At 45.4% G+C, this 15,208-nt stretch overlaps 1 protein-coding gene across 10 annotated transcripts in view; it reads left to right on the top strand.

The window, feature by feature from the left end:
* Positions 1–15,208, top strand: part of DNAH9 (dynein axonemal heavy chain 9) — a 391,252-nt gene that overhangs the window by 354,021 nt on the left and 22,023 nt on the right. For all 10 annotated transcript variants that reach the window (XM_073310874.2, XM_073310873.2, XM_073310875.2 and 7 more), the window contains one exon: positions 9,315–9,542. In XM_073310874.2, coding sequence (XP_073166975.2) covers positions 9,315–9,542 — 228 coding nt within the window. The remainder of the gene's footprint in view (positions 1–9,314; positions 9,543–15,208) is intronic.

The raw sequence follows: 15,208 nt of genomic DNA, 5'->3' as shown, positions 1-15,208 counted from the left end.
CTCCTCTCCCTTTCCTTGAAGGCAACACTCTCGGAAGTCCTTGAGGCCATCCTTGGATCATCATCCGTACTAAGATAGGCATCTTTCCTGCAGTAGGGACAGGGACTCCTGGCCCCATACCTCCTGGACATAATTGCCATATCCTTCTCCCCAGTGGCCTCCTTGGAATATTTGGGACCTTCCTTGATCTACAAGATCCTGTTCTTCAACCCAGTCCAGGATAAGGTTGCCGACCAAATCTGCAGCCTGTCCTTCTGACCCACCTCCACTGCAGATTTAGTTGGAGGTCATTCCCCCTGGGCCATTTCAGCCTGAACCCCTCATACAGGAACAAGTGCTGCCACAGGGAGCCTCCACTGGCCCTTCCTTCTCCTCACTGAGTGATTCACGGTAGTGGGCTCTCCTTCCCTGTGCTTGAGGATTTCAAGTCATAGCAGAACCTCCTGATGTGTTAGGTTTCCACCTTGAGCATGCAGGCCAAGTTCGTGCAGGAGAATACCCATAAGTTGTTGCATATTCTCCAGTCCTCAACCTCAGGCAGGGTAGCTCTTCCCATAAATAAAGCTCTTTTGGAGACTGCAATACCCAGATTCATTGCCACCTACAGCGAGGCATTCTGACAAACAATATTATGTCCTGATGCAGGGTTTTGAGTGTTTCTATTCCCACCCAGCCCCCAAACACTCTTGTTGTAATGACAGTAAATGATAGATCATTGCAGGGGAGATACAAGTCCATGCTAAGGACAGGAAATCTAAGAGAGTGCATTGATGGAGAGGAAAATTTATTCAGCCTCATTGTTACAGATGCACATTGCAAATCAGCAAGCGTTGCTATCTAAATATGACTTCGTTGGTTGGGACACTGTGTCGAAATTAACTGATAAATTGCCAGAATCATCCAGGTAAGAGTTTGCTGTTCATTGTGGAGGGCCATCTGGTGGCCAGAACATTATTAGAGTCAGCACTGGATGTGGCAGATGCTTCCCCCAGAATTATGGTGTCAGCTGTGACTAAGAAAAGGGCCTAATGGTTACAGAATTCTGGCATTGCTCCTGAGGTTCAGCAGAGCATAGAAGACTTGCCTTTTGATGGTGGTTTTATGTTTTCCAAAAAAACTGACAAGACTTGACATTCTTTTAAGGACTACTGGGCTACGGAGTGTTTGTTGGGGTTTTATACCCCATCCCCAAAGAGACGTCGTTATGGGGGTTTTCAGCAACAGCAGCAGTATTGCTCACAGTGGGTTTTCCAGCAGTCATCCGTTACTGTTAGACAGCAAGACTTCTCCAAAATGGGTCATAGGTCACAGAGGAGGAGATCTTCTGGATCCAATTTTAACCAGCCAGGCCGCCCTCCTCCAATGTCAAGCAAGCAGCCATTTTGACTTGCACATCCAGGACATTGTATAAGTAGGGGCATAGCGAGCAGATCGAGGGACGTGATCGTCCCCCTCTATTCGACATTGGTGAGGCCTCATCTGGAGTACTGTGTCCAGTTTTGGGCCCCACACTACAAGAAGGATGTGGATAAATTGGAAAGAGTCCAGCGAAGGGCAACAAAAATTATTAGGAGTCTGGAACACATGACTTATGAGGAGAGGCTGAGGGAACTGGGATTGTTTAGTCTGCAGAAGAGAAGAATGAGGGGGGATTTGATAGCTGCTTTAAACTACCTGAGAGGTGGTTCCAGAGAGGATGGTTCTAGACTATTCTCAGTGGTGGAAGAGGACAGTACAAGGAGTAATGGTCTCAAGTTGCAGTGGGGGAGGTTTAGGTTGGATATTAGGAAAAACTTTTTCACTAGGCGGGTGGTGAAACACTGGAATGCATTGCCTAGGGAGGTGGTGGAATCTCCTTCCTTAGAAGTTTTTAAGGTCAGGCTTGACAAAGCCCTGGCTGGGATGATTTAATTGGGGATGGGTCCTGCTTTTGAGCAGGGGGTTGGACTAGATGACCTCCTGAGGTCCTTTCCAACCCTGATATTCTATGATTCTATGATTCTATGACATCATTCCAACTGCGATCTCTCAATCCCCATCTCTTCAGTTTGGGGACAGCCTGTCTCACTTTTACAGTGTTTGGCACACAGTAACCATGGACAAATGGATCTTAAGCACTGTGAGATTGGGTTCAGAAATCCAATTTCTTTGGATTCCCCCTTCCCACTCCTTCTCTCTTCAGGGACCACTCTCACAAGCCACTGCTCCTTCCGCAGATTCCATTTCTGCATTCTTCAGGAGCAGAGAGGAGGTCCCCCTGCAGCAGGAGGGAAAGGGATTCTCCTCCTCCTCCTCTTGGTCCCCAAGTCCACGGGAGGAATGAGACCTAGCCTCGATCTCCACAATCTCAATAAGTACATCTTTCAGTCCCCCAGCCACCTGCTGCTCCAAGGCCCTATGGGACTGCTGCTCTGAAGGCCTCCAGGGCGGCCTCTGGGACCACTGCTGCTCTGGCAGCTCCCAGGAACAGTGGCACCAGCCACTGATTAGGCAACCCCAGGGCCAGCTGCCCAGCAGCAGCAGGTGCGGCTTGTCTCAGAGTACGCGCCAGCAGTGGCTGATGCGGCTGGCCGCAGGACCGCCCAAGCAGTGGCCAGTGCAACTGGCCCTGGGGCCACTCCAGCAGTGGCTGATGTGACTGACCCTGCAGCACCCAGGACCGCTCCTTGGGTGCTCCCTGGGGCCAGCTGCTCGGGCAGCCTTGGGTCAGCTGCAGTTGCAAAAGTCACAGAGGTCAAGGGAAGTCATGGGATCTGTGATTCCCACCACCTCCATCACAGAATCGCAGCCTTTTTCATAGCCTTGACTTTTTATTTTCTTTGAAGATGGGATGAAGGGTCAAGCAGTCTCCATGCAAATGTTTTCCAGGTGGGTAACATCCTGCTTTTCACTGGTTTAAGGGATAGCTTGGACTGTGCCTCCACAGAGGTTATGAGCTCATTAGACAAGGGCCAAAGCGACATCGATCTCATTTCTCGGTGATGTTTTTATATTGGACATTAGCAGGTGTGATATTCCCAAGGGTTCAATATAGTCTGTTGAACAACTGTGTCCCCCCAATTCTGCAGTGTTTTACACTGTGTTTTACACTGAGAGAGCCACCACTCCTGATCTGCTCTCACACAGCGTCCAGCGTGTGAATCACTCCCAGCTATAGCCAGCCACCCATGAATTACACTGCAGGGCAACACCAGCAAACTGCCAGTCCCAGGCTTCCCCCAGCATTGTGCGTCTTGTACTGCCCAACACCTACCTGGACAATACAAGCTCATATAAAATCTGTCATTTAATTAATAGAAAATTATATGCACAAACTGTGTTATCTCAAATGGAGTTTCTCAAACACTTTAGTCCAAGCACACTGGTTTAGATAAAACAAGTTTATTAACTACAGAAAGAAAGATTTTAAGTGATTACAAGTAATGAGGCATAAAATCATAATTGGTTACAAGTAAACAAAAGGTAAAATGCATCTAATACCTAATTTAACAAGCTAAGTGAATTCAAAGCAAAGCATCTCTCTGACCACATGCTGTAGCAGTTTCACCGGCTGAACTCCTTTTAGACAGGCTCTCTCCCCAGTCTAATAATGCTTCCTTTGTCCTTCAAGTGTTGTTGCCATGAGTATAGATGAAGGGAGAGATCATTTGGGGCCTCTGTTCTCCATTTTTATATTTTTTCCTCCTCTTTGAGAATCATCAGCAAATGATGATCAGGAAACAGAAAGTCTGTGGAACAGAAACCTCCAGTTGTTTCTTTGCCAAGATGTAAAACAACTGGAGGTTTTTGTTCCACAGACTTTCTGTTCCCTGAACATCATCTGCTGATGATTCTTTTTCTGCCAAGGAATAGCCACTTAACCAGCTGATAGTCCATTTGATTTTATTGACACCTGGCTGAGGTGTCAGTTTACCTTTTGTCTTTGAGGAACTGGTTTGTGTCTGCTTTTCTAAACTTTGAGCAAATGTTGTACAGTAGACTCTTATAACTTTACATACAATGTTGCCACACATACTTTACCAGGACAATAATGATCAGTAAACTGTGAGTTTTCAAATGATACCTCAGAAGGCATACTTGGTACAAAATCCATCCTAGGTTTGTAAAAAGTGTACACATGGAGATACAGGCAGTCACAACTGCTACTTTGTCTTCAATATGTACTTTTGCCAAGTATGCTATTATGACTGCAACTTGATAAGATGCAAATTTTAGGGAGGCAGTTCTGCAATCATTCTTTAGGCTCTGAGCCCCATTGCAATTTGGTGCAAAGGAACTGAGGCTGGTCAGGGCAACAGTGCCCTTAAATTGCCCAGGGAAGAGCTACGGAGCCAGAGGGCCTGAGCACTGCCCCTAAGGGTACTGCTAAGCAAAGTTCTCTGGCTTTGGTGTGCTGAGCACACGCACACCTGAGTGGAATACACCTCTGCACCCACACCTTGAAGAACAACAGTTACAATACAGGTAGGTAACCATCTTTAACTGATGAAGGGAGCCCTCCCTGGACTGTATGCTAGGGGTTCTCATTGTCTAGCCTAGTTCTCAGATTTACTGTACAGAGTTATGGTTTTCACAGTGTGTTTCTTGAGATGATCAGACCTTGTAAAAATGGCTAGTTGTCATTACTTTGGAAGGTAATTTGGGATAAGGCATGAAGCAGAAATTCCCAGCAGTCTCCAAAATGTGAAGGGGCTCCACACAGTCTCACACTGTAGATGAAGGGAATGAATTCTTAAGTAAATGCTGGTTTGTGTGTGTTACTATTTCTGATCATTACTATGGCAACCCCAGCATCGTGTGATATACATCCTCTGTCAGAGTAAAGCTCCTTTGAAGTATATGGCTGAAGAAGCACTTCGATGTTGCACATGTACACTCAGGTTCACTCGTGTTCACAGGCATACTCGCTCTGGCTGACACACCCTCTGTAGAACAAATGGTCATTTTATTGCTAAAGTGGTGATGTTATTGCAGGGGTAAATTTGTGGCAATTCTCTCTTTAGCTTCCTTTTTTCTGCCTTTCCAGTAGTTTGACTTCACCAGTGCTTGGAGCAGGCGCTGGCCTTTCTGCATGGATCCAGCTGCAAGATCTGGCTAGCTAAACAAATAATAAGGAAAAAAATCACTTGAAACTTCAATTTCACTTCCACTTGAGACAATTCCGCAAACGCAGACTGCGAGATTTGCATCCCTCTGCATGCAGCCTAGCCATAAGCCTTAGCTGTAAATATATGGGGGATTCAGAAGTGCTTTCCAATGCCTACTGATGTGCACTCATCCAGACCTGACTCACACAAGAACTCTGTCACAGGCTTCAAAATCTGACATAGAAAAATATATGGGAAAGGAATGACATGACTATTTAACCCCATTTACTATGGGCCCTCCAGAGCTAATTTGTGGAAGCGAAAAAGATAGAAAACTGGTGCAACATACGCTTTCAGAAGTGTGGTGGAGAATGTTGTTTGACTGGCGGGAAAGGCTCATGCAGTGGAGCAATTTGCAGAGTTCCCCTCGGAGTTATAAATCATCTTCACAGTATTACAGTCCTTTTTTCCTATGAAAATTTGCCCCATTTTCTTATTCTTTCCTTTGAGGGACTGTTCATCTGACCGAGGCCATAAATCCTTAATGCCAACAAATTGTATACTATCTGTTTTCCTTTTTCCCCCCTTCACTCTATTTAAATTTTAATAGTTACATAAAAAAAGAAGGAATAAAGCATAAATAGACTGTCTGGAGTTGTTTCTCCCAGCACTGACCCTCCATTAGCCATCAGATCAGAAATGCTCTTTGCATCAATCTTCAGAAGGCTAGCAATACCGGCAAGTATTGTTCAGTAGCATCACATCAACACAAGTTGAATCAAAAGGTTTTTTTCAACCACATGATTCTGTAAAAAAAAAACTGATGTAGAAAAAAAACCATTGTCATTCTGTATCTATTCTGATACTTAAGGAACAATATTTCTGGTGTTGAGCTTTATCCATAAAATGTTAGCTCTTTATGGCTGGTTGTGTGTGTCTCTCAATTCTTGTTTTGTTATTGGACTAGTAGTAATAGAGCATGTTGATTGCCTGGACTCTGGGATTTCCTTGCCATTTCTAGCCCTGACTGCGGTGGGAAAGAACTGCTGCATGAACACTCAGGGTATAATTGCATTTTGTCCCCTGTTTTTCTCACTGTTATATTTTACAACAGAAAGGACCCCTCGGGACCCATGATTCCCTCCTGCTCCACTTAATACTAGCATGGTCCCAAATCATTAAAGGAAACGAAAGCTGTGATTTTATTTATTTATTATTTTATTTATTTAAGCTCTAAACTAGAAACCTTGCATCCTGTCGACATGAATGAAAGCCATACCCGCACCCTCTCCTTCTGGAGTATCATTTGATTGGAACTGAGGGATGCAAGCCACTTCCTGTGGGAGAGATGTATCTAACCTCTCCATCCAGTGTCTGTTCATTCCCTGGACAATTATTCTTCTCTTTAGTACTACGTGCATTCCTGAAGTGCCACCACTGCGGAAGCTGCATACTTATTCATAAACCTCACTTCTGGCCCAGACTAGGCTCCAGCAGAGGTCCTGTGAAAAAGAACCATGTGATCACATAATTATAGATTGCATTGTGATGCATATGCACATGGGGGCCAAATTAAAGTTCCATGGACAGCCTAAATGCTGATATTTCCTAGCTTCTGAGTACGACTTTGAAGTTTTAATATAACATTTTAATGTTGATTTTTGTATGTCATTTTGTATCGATTAAACACTGCCTTGTATGTAGGATAGTGGTTCCCAAACTTGTTTCGCCACTTGTGCAGGGAAAGCCCCTGGCGGGCCGGGCCGGTTCGGCTGAACCTGCGAACGCGGCAGGTAAACAAACCAGCCCGGCCCGCCAGGGGCTTTCCCTGCACAAGCAGCGGAACAAGTTTGGGAACCACTGATGTAGGATAACAGGCCTCAGTAAAAATCTGCCTAACATCAAAACACAATACACACACTAGCTGCCTTGCAAACTGGACTAAAGTGCACCATCATCACTAGGTGCCTGCCAAGAGAGAATTCAATCCCAGCTTCTGGATGAATGCCTTCTACAAAGAGCCCTACACTGCAAGGATAGTGATCTTTGCATTTGAAAAACATGGTGCCTGGGTCAAAGAAACAGAGACCCATTGACTTGTTACCCATTTAAACACAGCCCCATGGGTTTTGTTGTGGTCTCTGCATTTTGCCTCCCCTTTGCACCTCCCCCTGCCTCCCGGTATTTTAAACAGTCCCTGTGGCTTTGCTGTGGCACATTCCACGCTGAACTGCAGGCAAAGCATGCTGCAGGTAGCACTAAAAAGATGTGGGAAGTAATTAGACACTCAGGGACAGATTTTCAAAGATTATTAGGTGCCTACAAATGCAGACTGGAACTTAGTGTGATTTTCAAACATGTCTAGTGGTCATGTCTATTGAAATCTGTGGAGTTACATGCCCAACCTCCATAGGCTTTTCTGACAGTCCCACCAGTTGCCTATTTTGGAGTGCCTATATACCTTTGAATATCTGGTTCTCACACAGCAGGATGCAAATCCAGAAAGCTACTCTGAAGTCTGTGGAGCTACCCCAAGTAACACCAGAAGAGAATATGGCTCCTATTTTCTGATACTAGCAAGATAACTGGTTCAGGGAATGGTTTCTGGGCATAGCAAATGTGTAGTCTAACTGAGTTAATCAGCAAGGTTGGAGGAAGCCTTGCTTCTGTGTCTCCTTTCACTCTTTGGCATCAGCTATATACAGGCTGTGGTCTCCATTAGGGGTCAATCTTTGCCAGTAGGTACCTTGCACGTCAATGGGATATAACTGCAGTGTCTCAGATACCCTGGGTAAATGCTGACTTTTAATGGCAACTATTGTACAATATCAGTAGAGAAATCTGTACTTACACACAGGACCTTTGCCCCTAAATGCAAAGTCATGACATGGCAACTGGAAAGGGCACATCACTGGCCCAGCTTAGCACACCACACAGCCCTATTTCTATATATAACCTAGCACACTCTGCCTTCTCTTCAATATGCCACCTGCAGCAGCCTCTAGCTAATGTAACACCAGCCAGTCCTTCGTGCCTCATGTCAGGTTCTGTGTCTCAGTGCTAGATCATCCCCGAACCAGATTCCTGGGCAAAAGTACTAACAGCTGTGGTTCTGATCCAGGCTGTTATCATACTGTCTCAGGCTTCCCTCCTTTCCCGTGGAACAGACAAACAAACCAACACTGCTGTTCACCTTCTCCTCTACTCCTGGCCACAACCCCTCCATCCGTGTCTCACAAGAGGGACCAGAAATGGGTTCTGGAGCAGCAGTGGTCACATCCTCCCAAAGCATCTTTTCTTCTTATCCCCATTAACTTCTGTGTAAGATTTCCTCTCTTTTTGGTTTCTGTGTTCTAGGTGGTGTTGATCATCTTGATGGATTGTCAGTTTCTATGGCACCTGAGCTTTTATCCACCTTATGTCCCCTCAACTAAGGGTCTGGATCAGTCCCAGGCCTCCAGAATTTAGCCAGGCGTTTTCCAGTATTTGTCATCCTCAACTAATAAATAACTGGGGAAAGGCGAGTCATGCTGCCAGATCATTTTTACCCACAATCACCAGCTGTCTGTGCCCTGCCTCCTGAGTCTCTCAGAAGAAAGGCCCATTTCCTGTCATGTCAGTAGAATGGTCAGCTGGGGAAACACTACAGGGTTTCCACCAATGTCCCACCTCTGTGTAGCCCTGAACAAGTGTGTGTGTTAATTTACTGATGGGCGTTAGAAGCCCATTCTCATTAGAAGCCCAGTTGTACGAATAAACAAAGCTTAGATGTTGTGATGCTGAAAAGCCTGTTAAACTTGGTTTCCTGGGAACGGACATCTATTGATACTGAGCGTGAATTATTTTACTAAAAATTATCAAACAGTTTCATTGCATCTGTCTGAAGAAACTCTCCCTTTTCTGGGAAAATAATGCGGCTTCGACAGCCTTACATTAATGTAACAAACAGAAGATTATCATGCCTAAGAAAACAAACAATCTGAGAGCTGTTTCTCTAATCGCTAGTTCTTTGTCTTGATTATTTTTAACTTTAGAATGTATAAAATCTCAGGCCTTAAGTCCACTGTATGTCTGCGGACATGAATTACACTCTCTGTTAGGAAAGTTATTGACTTCTGGAGTGTGAGGGGACTCCTTAATCTCATCTTGGTGCTATATTTGATGGCTGCTCACTCCAGATGTAAATGCCAGCAGTTGACAAAGTATTGTCCAATTTCTCCGTACTAGAATATCCATCTGGTGGCCAAGTGGCTGAGTTCTCTGGAGAAAAAACTTGAGCAGCATAGTGAAGGCAGCCACCAGGAGTTCCGCATCTTCATTAGTGCAGAGCCTGCTCCTTCACCTGATGGCCACATCATCCCCCAGGGCATCCTGGAGAACTCCATCAAAATCACCAATGAACCTCCAACTGGGATGCATGCCAACCTGCACAAGGCCCTGGATAACTTCAACCAGGTATGGTGACATTCCATAGGAATCACTGGCTTCCTTCATGAGGTAGCTACAATAACCAAACAGATTGCTGGATTAGTTAAGAACGAGTGTATCCAGATGCGCAGCACAATGTACGTGGCATATCTGCTACCTTCTGCTCCCAGGTGGCCACTGCATAACCTTGTAGAATCTCTGCTTACAATCTATTTAGGCAGCATTGAGTGGGCAAAAGGGGCGGGGGAGTGGCACTCTATGTCCAAAGTAGCATTACCTGTTTCCAAGTCACTGACAGTTCAGAAGTAAGTGATCTGGGGCACCTGGCACTGGCCATTGTCAGAAGACAGGATACTGGGCTAGATGGACCTTTGGTCTAACCCAGTATGGTCGTTCTTATGTTATTATGTTCTTATCTAGAACACTTATGGATCACTGTCTTAACAGATAAAGCACAAGGCATGATGTCTGCTATAGGTGATCAGCTCCTTACAGAACTATGTATAAATGTGTAGGGAAAAAGCTGTGTGATCATGGAGGACTTCAGTCTGAGTGACACATTCTGGAGGTCTCATGCTGCCAGTACTAAAATCTCCTTGGAATGTCTAAAGATTTTAGATGATAATTTCCTAATTCAAAAAGGGTTGCATCCAACTCGAGAGAATTCTGTATTAGACCTCATGTTGATAGATAAAGAGAAATTGATCAAAGAACTAAAATTACTGCTAACTTAGGTAAAAGTGATCATGATTTGATCTCATTTATTAAGTGCCAACAGAATAAAGAATAAAGTGCCAACAGAATAAAGTCCAGATCAGTAATATACACTTGGTGCTTTAAAAGGGCCAGTTTCAAAAAGCTAAAAAGAATTATGAGCCAGATCAGTTGAGAGAGAATTCAAACAAAGAAACAAACAAAATAACACCAACCCAATGATAATTTAAAACTGTTTAAGGACATTTTACTAGATGCCTAAAAAGCCACAACCTGGCTTAGAGAGAAAGTAAAAGCAAGTGTAAAAAATAAAAATAAATTGTAGTAAAGTGGTCATTAAGGGGTAACTAGGTTACTCAAAGTTTTATGGGTTAGAGTCATACGCCACCTTTTCCCCTTACTTGATTTTTCAGTTAGTGTGTGTGTTTTCCTCCAGCTGGTTTGTACATATTGACAGGTTTCAGAGTAACAGCCATGTTAGTCTGTATTTGCAAAAAGAAAAGGAGTACTTGTGGCACCTTAGAGACTAACCAATTTATGCTCAAATAAATTGGTTAGTCTCTAAGGTGCCACAAATACTCCTTTTCTTTTTGTACATATTGGCACTTAGCAGTCCCTTTACAAAAAATGTGTATAACAAATGGAAGAAAGTGGAATTTGATAGCAATGATTATAAATCAGAAGCTAGGAATTGTACAAAATTGAAAAGGGAAGCAAAAGGATATGAGGAGAAATCTATGGGTAGCAGAGAAAAGGAGTTTTTCAGGTATGTTAGGAACAAAAAAAATCCTAACAATGGTATTGATCTGTAACTAGATGGAAATGGTAGAATTGTCCATAATAATGCGGAAAAGGCAGAAGTGCTCAATAAATATTTCTGTTCCATATTTAGGAAAAAGCCAGATGATGTATTTGTATCATATGAAAAACTTTGCATTCCAACAGTAACTAAGGCAGATTCTGGGTCTGATCTGAGCCCCAAAGACGTGGAAAAGAAGGCCTGGTATCTTTTGCTCCTCTCTGTACCTGGACTCAGATGCACATGTGTGCTTGTGCCCTGGGGCAGGCCATGCTCTTGTTTGTTATTCAAAGTATCGAGCTTTGTGCCTTGGCCCAAAAAGGCAGGCAAACTCAGCTGCAGGCCTCACTGAGGTCAGACCCTCTGAGAGAGACCCTCAGATCTGTCTTCAGATCATGGCTCCATTATCAACCAGGGACAAGTAGGCCATCTTCAACATCCCAGCCCCATAAGAACAACAGCAGATGTTGGTAGGAAGCCCTTAATTTTATGTCTGCATGTTACTACACGAGTATTATACACAATCTATACCAATAGACAACCACACAGAGTGGACGTTAAAACTCAGCATGGGCCCCCAGTTATTACTGTACTGTGGTATCTGAGATATGGCACTTGTCTCTTATTCTAAGTACATGGTATCTCTGAGACCACAGCGTGGGAACTATTCACAAATGTCCCTTTTCTTGGTAACCACTGTGTACGGAGAATAGGGACCGACTCTGAATTAGATTCATTTTTCAGCTGAATATTTAAATAAAGAGGGAACAACTTGATAGCCTGTGAGTGATCAAACCACCTGAATCTCATACACTCTGCTTGGACAGGAGCCTACAAGGATATCCCTGAGCACTGGTATGGAGATTCAGTCTAGAGTCGTCTTCACTTCGAGTCAGCACTGGGGCAATGCCATTTCTCGTGCTAGGGACTGCTGTGATATTGCCTGTCCTCTCTTGTGGATGGGATAAAGCCAAGGCCCTGGCCACTCATGTGTATCAAGAATCCTATGGCATCGTTCCCTAGAGACTGGGGCATTACCCCCAGGCTTAGCCAAATCCCAGCTGGCTAGCTGTATTCTGTCTCCCTAAATCCCCATGCTATTCTTCACTTATCCTAAGACAGCCCTGGATCACCAGCTGGTGCAGAGCAGCTGCCTTGTTCCACCCACAGTTGGGCAGTGAAGTCACACTTTCCCATGCAGAGGTCTCCCAGCTAGAGCCCCTGTTGTGGGAAGTGAGGGAGATGGAGACCATCTACCGCAGAGCAGTCCCTAGGGGCATTCTGACTTTGTCAGCTGCTTCTACGCATGACAGAGCAGCAGGTGGAATGCTCCTTAAAAGATGCCCCCCTGTGCCCACATGGTGCTTCTGGCCAGTAGAGAAGGTTTTAAGGCTACTGTTGGCGTGGCCAGTCATTGCTCGTTAGGAGCACAAGCATCAAGCTTTGCAGGGTGTACCCCTGTGTAGTTGTTCAGGTCCAGCTGCAGTGTAGCCTGCAGCCCAGGAGCACAAGGGGATCCAGGCCTGTCAGATGAAGGTGCTGTGTCATGTGTACTCTGTTAGATGCTCTGATTTTGAAGGCATCTGCAGTATAAGGAAGAGAGTCTCCAGGGAGGTGCAGGTGGGAGGTTCTAGGTAGGGGTTAATGTGAACCGTCAGTGAAGATTATTCCATTTTTATCCACAGCCATTCATCATTTTGAATTGCACAGAAAGTCCCACAGAATAGGGGAGGGGGAACCTTCCCCCAAAGTAATGTTTTCATCCTGCCTGTGCTCATTTCAATCAGATAGTAATTAACATTTTCTAAATTGCTAGAGCATTATAAAATGCCTCTTATCACAAAATCCTGCAATGTGTGGGAGGAGAACCTTTACACCTCATTTCACTGCTTTGTGTTCCATTCTTGCTCAGCGTATGGAATGGATGTTCAAATTTAGTTCAGCTGAAAGCCACAAGAAGGCTTATTATTGTACACGGGGAATATTGTTCTGGTTTTGTAGCTAAAGAAAAGGTTGGGATTAAATAGAGAGAGAGGCCAAATGAGGCTATGAGCCAGATCCTTTCTCAGGTTTCATTCAGACCAAAGTCCCCTTGAAGTCACTGGGAGGTTGCCGGAGGAAAGAATGGGCTCCGAGCATGGTAGGATGCTTTGACCCTGTTCTTTCATAATATCTGCAAAACAGTGCCCTAAAAACCGAGGGAGTTTAGAAGCTGCTCCCTAACTGAGGGGACAACAGGGCAGTGATTGCTCATGATGCCCATGATTCCCATTAAACAAGGATCAGCACATTTCATGGCAAGCGGGACCTCTATTCCCTAGCAAGGTCCCTGAATTCTGCAGTGGGGCAGTGCAGCAGCCTGGGAATCTGCTGCAGAGTTGGGTAACCTAAGAAATGGAAATTGTTAACGAATGGGTGTGAAGTTAAATCATATAATCAGTATAGCAACCCTTTGTTTTACGTATTTTGCTATTAAATTTTGTTTATTTTATGCTAACCTCACTCCCATCTTCAGTTCTCAATGTATCAACAACACACAGCTGCATCAGAGAGGTCGTCATTGCAAAGCTGGAAGTTTTGGCACTGAGGAGACATGGAAGGCCATTTGGGATTGTGGGATGAAAACGTGGGCTGGATGTGTCTGCCCAAAAAATCAGCAGTGAAATAGTTAACAAGGCAGGCACTAAAATAGTTGTCATTAGCTTTCCATGTGAATGCCGCAATGAGATGAATGGGTAATACACTCCTCCCTGAGCTATGGTTTCAGGCTGACTGCAGACTCAAGCAGACATCACTGCACTGGCTCACACCAGGGTCGTCGCACTGTAAGGTTTTCTTCCCAGTCACAAGAAATAGAAATATTTTTAAATAGCAGCTTGGATTCTAATGCACAGTTCCATGGCAAAAAGGGCGCTCCCGTGGCTGCCGTTACCATGACTTGGGTGCATGAAGGGAGCAGTGACCAACAGAAAGACCAGCTTTCAGAAGCACTGTAGAGCCGTACCTCTGGCACTGGTGTGCCAGAAGCCATAGTGGGGGGATGGTGTCTTAGCTACAGCAAAAACCCTGAGCCTTTCTGGCTTTAAGTCAAAAGCTGCAATGACAGTCACAAGGGGAAACAAGGTGACAGTTACAACGGGTGCCCAGCTAGGATGGGAGCGATGGAATCAGCTCCCACTTTCAGTTAGCGGAGCCTCCCACCCCAAGTAGGATCAGGTTCACAATTCCCTGCTGGGAGGGCTCCAATTCCCTCATGTTTAGGGGCTGCTGGGGTGCAGGGCTCTGTGTTTTGACTTTATGCCCTGTACATCCTCTTCCTTGCTGTGAGAGAGACTCACTCCACTAGAGATGGACCCAGGCAGCTTGCCTCCCACTCAAAGCCTTATCGCTCGCACGCTCCCAGCTCAGCCCTGAAAGCTGGCTTCCTTTGTTCCTCTTCATTGACTCAATGACTCAGGCTCTCCGCCCCTCCACCTCCCAGCCTGCCAATAGTTCGACACTGCCCGTTACCTACTCACTATGCAGAGCGCAGCCTGGAAGATGGGCATCAGTGCATAGCGTCAGAGGTCCAGTTTTGTTATTCTCCCCACTACTTGGCAGTTCCTGCTGGTACATGCTGGGTGTGTGCTCAGTACAAGAAGGTTGTATCTATCAGGTGAAAATGCTGGAAGAGAGAAGGCAGTTAGGCTTGTTTTCCTCAGAATGTATCATCCATGGAAAGGAAACCCCTCTCGGGTAATGTACTGCTCTTTCCTCTGGTCCTGACCTCCCTCAGGGTAAATAATGCTAATGAAACCCTGGAGCACCGAAGAGTTCGTTTTCAGGCCGCAGTGCTACAGTGCTTCTGTTACAATGGTGACTCCCGGACAGTTCTCTGTCCCAGACTCAGATCTCTGCTCTGGCCTGCTGCACCCCTCGTTCCCAGTCAGCTGTGCGGGCACTAGTCACCCGTAGAGCTCGGAACACAAGAGGGCTTTGCAGGCAGCCAGTCTATGTGGCGGATTACATTAGTCAGAGCAGGCAGAGTCAGTACTTTAGGCATGCCCACTACAGGGGCCTATGGTTATGGCAGGTGGGCAGTGCCAGTTCACAAGCCAGGAGTCTCAGACCCAGGGACTGAGGCAGGGGTGAAAGGCTCTGGGCTGTTCTCTTCTCTTTGGGGCCCTCAACACTGCATCTC

The sequence above is a fragment of the Lepidochelys kempii genome, chromosome 14, assembly GCF_965140285.1.
Source record: "Lepidochelys kempii isolate rLepKem1 chromosome 14, rLepKem1.hap1, whole genome shotgun sequence".
Lineage (NCBI taxonomy): Eukaryota > Metazoa > Chordata > Testudines > Cheloniidae > Lepidochelys > Lepidochelys kempii.
The sequence above is the reverse complement of the archived record's forward strand: the minus strand, read 5'-3'. Positions and strand labels throughout refer to the sequence as shown.